General features: G+C 44.5%; 1 protein-coding gene across 1 annotated transcript; it reads left to right on the plus strand.

Moving 5' to 3' along the window:
- Positions 1 to 1,755: 1,755 nt before the first annotated feature.
- Positions 1,756 to 4,286, plus strand: sox14 (SRY-box transcription factor 14). The gene has a single exon (XM_076027861.1). The coding sequence runs from the start codon at positions 2,499 to 2,501 to the stop codon at positions 3,213 to 3,215; it is 717 nt and encodes a 238-aa protein (XP_075883976.1). The 5' UTR covers positions 1,756 to 2,498; the 3' UTR covers positions 3,216 to 4,286.
- Positions 4,287 to 6,326: the final 2,040 nt, after the last annotated feature.

The following is a 6,326-nucleotide window of genomic DNA, read 5'->3' on the forward strand; positions in this document are numbered from 1 at the left end:
GAGAGAGAGAGAGAGAGAGAGAGAGAGAGAGAGCGTGAGAAAGCGGCGCAGATAGTTCAGGAAATGTAAAAAAAAAAAAATCTCTCTCTCTATACATATATATATATAAATATATGAAATATAACAACTTAATTTTGTTGTGTTGCTCACAAAAATGCAACAAAATTTTGGCTTGTGTTAGAAATGGAAATATACAGATTTGTCTTTAATACACTTAAGAAGAACAACCGTGTCTTTTAAATAAATGCACTGATTTTTTTTTCCCTTAATGCATTACAAATATTATCACGCATTTACTCCACTTTTATCATCATCATCATCATCATCATCATCATCATCATCATCATCATCATCATCATCCTGGTGCAGACACATGTTCAGGCTGCCACTGTGTCAGCCGGGAAGTGAGTGTGTGGCCTAGAGTGTTTATTTATATTAGAATATATAAGGAGTGTCTCAGCAGGCATACATTGAGATTGTAAGTGTGTGTGTGTGTGTGTGTGTGTGTGTGTGTGTGTGTGTGTGTGTGTGTGTATGCGCGCGCGCGTGTGTGAACCAAATCAGCTGCCCTGCCTCCCGTTTAATAATCAGATCACAGCTGAGGGAATCGTACATCACACACGCTGGCCCGAGGGCTCCGGCAGCCAAACGGTCCTCAGTGGATAAAAAGAAAAATTAGCATTAAGACAATTTTAAACAGGCGGCACAGTGGGGCGAGAGGCGCGCCTTGACGCCTGGCGTGACGTGGCACGGCACGGCACATGCTGCCGTCGGTGGTAACTCCGCGACTCTTCACCACGCTGCAGCTCTAAACCTTATAGAAGAGTTAGAAATACAGCGGGGCGACAAGCGTGGGCATGCGCAGCGAGGGCGCTCCATCCCGGCTCGTGTTGTTGGCGTCCCACCGGAGTGAATGGTTTGTCTTAAATAATAATCACATTACAAACAATGAAAGAAATCACACATCAGTAAAACGCCAAAGCCGCGGAAAGTGAGAGATTAACTCCCTGCTAAGGTGTTCCTGGTGTGCCACAGGGGTTATTATTGGGAATATATAATATTATTTTGTTATTTATTATTATTATTATTATTATTATTATTATTATTATTGTTATTATTGTTATTATTATTATTATTATTATTACACTGTATACTCTTGTTTTTTTTTGTTTTTGTTTTTGTTTTTTAGTAATAATAAAATAGCCAATAAATAACACATTTCCTTCTTCCCTGCACTGGTTTTGGCGACAAACTGCCACATTTCATCCACAGGGCTAAAGGGGGCTAAATGCTAATCTGAGCTCACCTGAGTTTTAGGTAGAGGGAGGGGGGGAGGATGTGTGTGTGTGTGTGTGTGTGTGTGTGTGTGTAGGGGGGCGCGCGGGGGGCGCTAGAGGTGCTTGTTTGTTGCCTCTCATTACATGAAATGGAATCAGGGAGGGATCCTGACATCACACACACACACACACACACACACACACACACACACACACACACACACACACACACACACACACTCCTATCCTTATTTTTTCTTCTTCTACTACTACTCGCCTTTTGTTTATGTTGTAATGTACATGTATATATATTTCTCCCCTTTATTTGTCGGGGGTGGGCGGGTGGTGGTGGTGAGGGGTAAGGGGGGTGGGGGGGGGGGGGGGTGAAGGTATTCTAATCGGCGCTCTCGGTGCTGATTGGGCGCTCAGGTTGGCGAGTGAACGCCCTGCAGATTATGTCAGATTGCGTGCAGAAAGCAAACCAGCCCAGCCTTTGAACTTCACCGCTTTTGGCTCGTATTCACGCTCTTCCGCTCATTTCCGCGCCAGGTGCTCGAACGACGAACCTCCGAGAGAGAGAGAGAGAGCGAGCGAGCGAGAGGAAGAGAAGGAGAGAGAGGAAGAGAGCACCGGGGGAGAAAAAAATAAATAAGACTCTTTTTTTTTACGACTCCTGCGAAACTGACGGCGGAACGTTGCTTTCACCTTTGAGGATCTTCGTCTTCTTCTTCTACTACTTCTACTCTTTTTTTTTTCCTCTCTCCAAAGAAAAGAAAACGTGTGTTACATCCCCGCATGTGATTTCGCAGCTTCGCCGTAGGTCTGACAGAGTTGGGCTTGAACGAGCAGCGCATCAGTGTTTCAACTCGGGGAGGACAAGAAGACAACCTGCCTTTGGATTTTTAATTTTATGATTACTGCGACTACTATTATTATTATTATTATTTTATTTGAATCTGTTTGCAATTCTGCCACCGCTGCTCTCCAGACTCTCAACATCATCACCGCCCCCCCTCCCAAAAAGACGTGGCATGACCGGCGGCGGGCACCACCAGGACAGGTGAACGCTTCCCCCGCTTCTTCGGGTCTCAGATAAGAACTTTTTCTTTTTTCTTTTCTTTTCTTCCTTCCTTCCTCCTCTGCCTCGCTTGCGCTCTGAACACTGGGGGGATAAACAAAAAAAAAAAAAAAAAAAAAAAAAAAAAAAGAAGCGTCGAAAAGATGTCCAAGCCCGCCGATCATATCAAGAGACCCATGAACGCCTTCATGGTGTGGTCCCGGGGCCAGCGGAGGAAAATGGCCCAGGACAACCCCAAGATGCACAACTCGGAGATCAGCAAGCGGCTGGGCGCCGAGTGGAAGCTGCTCTCCGAGTCCGAGAAGCGGCCGTACATCGACGAGGCCAAGCGGCTGCGCGCCCAGCACATGAAGGAGCACCCCGACTACAAGTACCGGCCGCGGCGCAAGCCCAAGAACCTGCTGAAGAAGGACAGGTACGTCTTCCCGCTGCCTTACCTCGGCGACACGGACCACCTGAAGGGTCTGCCCATGTCGGCCGCCGAATCCCTGCTGGGGCCCTCGGATAAAGCCCGGGCGTTCCTGCCGCCCACGTCGGCGCCCTACTCGTTCCTCGACCCGAGCCATTTCAGCTCCAGCGCCATCCAGAAGATGACGGAGATGCCGCACACGTTGAGCACCAGCACTTTGCCCTACGCCTCCTCGTTGGGATACCAGAACGGCGCGTTCGGCACCCTCGGGTGCCCCAGCCAGCACACACACACCCACCCGTCGCCCACGAACCCGGGCTACGTCGTCCCGTGTAACTGCACAGCCTGGTCGGCCTCCAGTTTACAGCCCCCGGTGGCCTACATACTATTTCCAGGTATGACCAAGACTGGGATTGACCCCTACTCGTCCGCACATGCCGCTGCCATGTAACCCCCCCCCCCTCAACCTTCCCCCCCTCACCACCACCTACCCCACGACAAGACTCCTTCCTGTGTTTTTTTTTTTTTAAAGTCCACTTGAATACTGAAAAATGCATGTAAATAAATTAAGGACAAGCGCGCCCGGTTTTTCTTTCAAAAGAAAAGGCATGAACAGCGTCACCTGCCTCGGACTTCTTGTTGTTGTTGTTGCCGCCGCCAGAGAAGAAAAACGAGACGCAAGAAAACTTTTTTTGGGCTTTTTTTTTTCTCCTTTCCTTTCCTCTCTTTCTCTCTCCGGGACAAGTTCCTGACTTGCGCAGAGGAGCAGGGATTTGGTGCCGTGTGAACTGTAAGAAACAAACAAACAAAAAAAAAAACAACAACAACAAACTAATGTAAATGTTATAACGTTTATGACAGCCAGAGAAAAGGGGGAGGCTTTTAACTTTATTTATTGTGTACATTTCAACGACGAAAAGTTGATTATTATTATTTTTTTGTCTTTTCGCTAGGGTGTTATTCCTTTTATTTTGAAAAATTCGACTTGCACAATTAGAATCCCTTATTTCCTGTACCGGCCTGAAAGTTCATCATTTGGCGCTCGTAAACTATTATTTTTTTATTTTGGTTTTGACATTCTGGACATTTTCAGGGTCAAAACCGGGACTTGTAGGCTGGGTTCTATACGGGTCATATTGTTTAGATTTACCATTAAAAAAAAAGAACAAAACTGGCACATTAAACTAGACCGTTTATTTAAGATGACAGACAGAAGAAAAAAAAAATCATTTCCGCCATCCAGATGTTTCTTTTTTTTTACACTTCCCCTCTGTGGTTCAGTGCTAATATAGTCCCACACCGTCATTTCCTTTTAAATATAAAAATTTGTTTAAAATATTTTCTTTGAATTGAAGGAGGTATATGTGTGTTATCATTTAAGATGGTAATTTAAAAAAAAAAATAAAGAAATCTTGTCATGTTATGGAAAAGGATAATGTATCTAGAAGGTTGATACCTCCCGCGCTTTGTTCCGCTGCCGAACGAAGACGTTTCCAATAAAGACAATCTGTCTTCAACACGAGCAACTTCCTGCATGTTCACATTATTATTATTATTATTATTATTATTATTATTATTATTATTATTTTGGTCCCTCGGGTGACAGACGGACGCACCGTTTAGTGAGCTGCACAGAAGCTGCGAGCAGGAAATTATCGTCAATCCTATTTTGAATATCATTGTAAAATATTTAGTTAAAAAGCCAAACATATCACATACATTTTATTTGTTTATATCATTTAATTATTTCTCAATAATGACAGAAAAAATAGTTTAAAATCTAATGTTGTTAGTTAAGGCGCTTTCCTCCCTCAGACCAGACTGATCAATACACCTGATCGGCTGCTGATGACACGGCCCTGCTCGTGAGGGGAAACATGCAGATCAGTCGTTCCGCTGTCAGCCGGTGTTTCCTCAGCAATATTCTGTTTGCCTCCCACTCTTTGCTGCTGCTTTCTTCCCTCCTACTGATTTTTAGATCTTTTCTGTGTGTTAATTTCCAAACAGGGTTTTTTTTTTTTTTTTTTTTAGCTTTTGAGACGCGCTGTGTGAAAAGTGTGCCGGTGACACCGGGGTGAACCGGTTGGGATCTATTTGATGTTTGACAGTTGAGCATCACCTTCGCTCCTCCACCTCCTCCTCCTCCTCCTCCTCCTCCACCACCGCCTCCCCCCTCCGCCCCGACTCGTCTGACTGCTTAATCACCGCCGCGCTCTTAATTACAGGCTGAAGGGGACGGAGCAGGCTGAGCGGGATGATTCCACCCCCCCACCCCCCTCCCCCGGCCCTCCCTTTTCTCTCTCCTTGTCTTCTTGCACCCTATATACATATATATATATATGATTTGAGTTGCGTATGTGCGCGGGCGCGTGAACTTTCGTGACTGCGAGGCTGCGGTGCGGTTTTTCCAGAAAACTCTGCGTGTGTCTTAAACTGTACAGCAGCAGCAGCAGCGGCAATTAAGTCTGCCAACAAGTGCAAACCTGCCGTGAAAAGTGCACCGCAAACGGCAGACAGTTAATGATTTAAATTTGGCTCATTATTATTATTATTATTATTATTATTATTATTATTATTATTATTATTATTATTATTATTGTTATTATTATGCAGTGGGACATTAATTTTGCCTGCATTCAGCTCGCACTTTAATATTAGAGGTGATGGTATATTAATTAAAGGAGGTGGGGTGGTGGGATGGGGGTAGGGGGGGGGGGGTAATCATTCTCCATCCAAATTGTTTACTTATCTGGCGGGAACATATGCTAGGGAGAAGTTCAGAGCCACGACTCTGCTCCGGGTGCAATTCCATCCGGGGGGGGGGAAGGAGACGGAGCAGATTGTTTCTTATACTATTTTTTTACTCCTATTATATTATTATTGATATTGTTATTACAGACTTTGCCCATATCTCAAGCTCAATATTAGAATGATACTCCAATGAACCAAATGTATTTTTTTTTATTTTTTTTTATTTTAATATTTTACATTAACTCCATAAAGTATCCAACTTTGGAATTAAAAAAAAAAAAAATACATAGAAAGACTATCTGTATAAATGTAACAGGACTCTCTCCCACCACAAACTGCGCATAAATTTTAATTTTTTGTGTTTTTATGTTGCCTCGCTGCTGCCAGTTGCGCCTCACTAATTGTCCAACTTAGTCACGGAAATCCAGCGCGGTTACAGGAATAAATAACCCGAACGACGAGCCCGGAATCTGAGAGGAATAATGGGAGGGGGAAATTATGATTGGAAATTATAGGGTGGCTTTTAAATCTCTCTTTAACAGCCAGCCTCACCACCGGCACCCCCACCCACCCACCCACCCACCCTTTCTTTTGACGTTTTTATTAGAGCACAACAGAGAGAGAATTCAATCTGGCCCTTATCTCTCCGGGACTCCTTCTCCCTGCGCCAGATCAGAGAAAAAGGAGAGGATAATTGTTCTTTATTTTATTTAATTTAACGCGACAGCCGCTGCGCTTTCAGGTCATTTATATGCTTCATTTAGTGATAAAAGTCAACGAGGAGGGAGGAGGTGGTGCTGGTGTGTGTATC

Source organism: Nelusetta ayraudi, unplaced genomic scaffold (assembly GCF_046127955.1).
Source record: "Nelusetta ayraudi isolate G7.1 ecotype Tasmania unplaced genomic scaffold, CSIRO-AGI_Nayr_v1 ptg000001l, whole genome shotgun sequence".
NCBI classification, from domain to species: domain Eukaryota; kingdom Metazoa; phylum Chordata; class Actinopteri; order Tetraodontiformes; family Monacanthidae; genus Nelusetta; species Nelusetta ayraudi.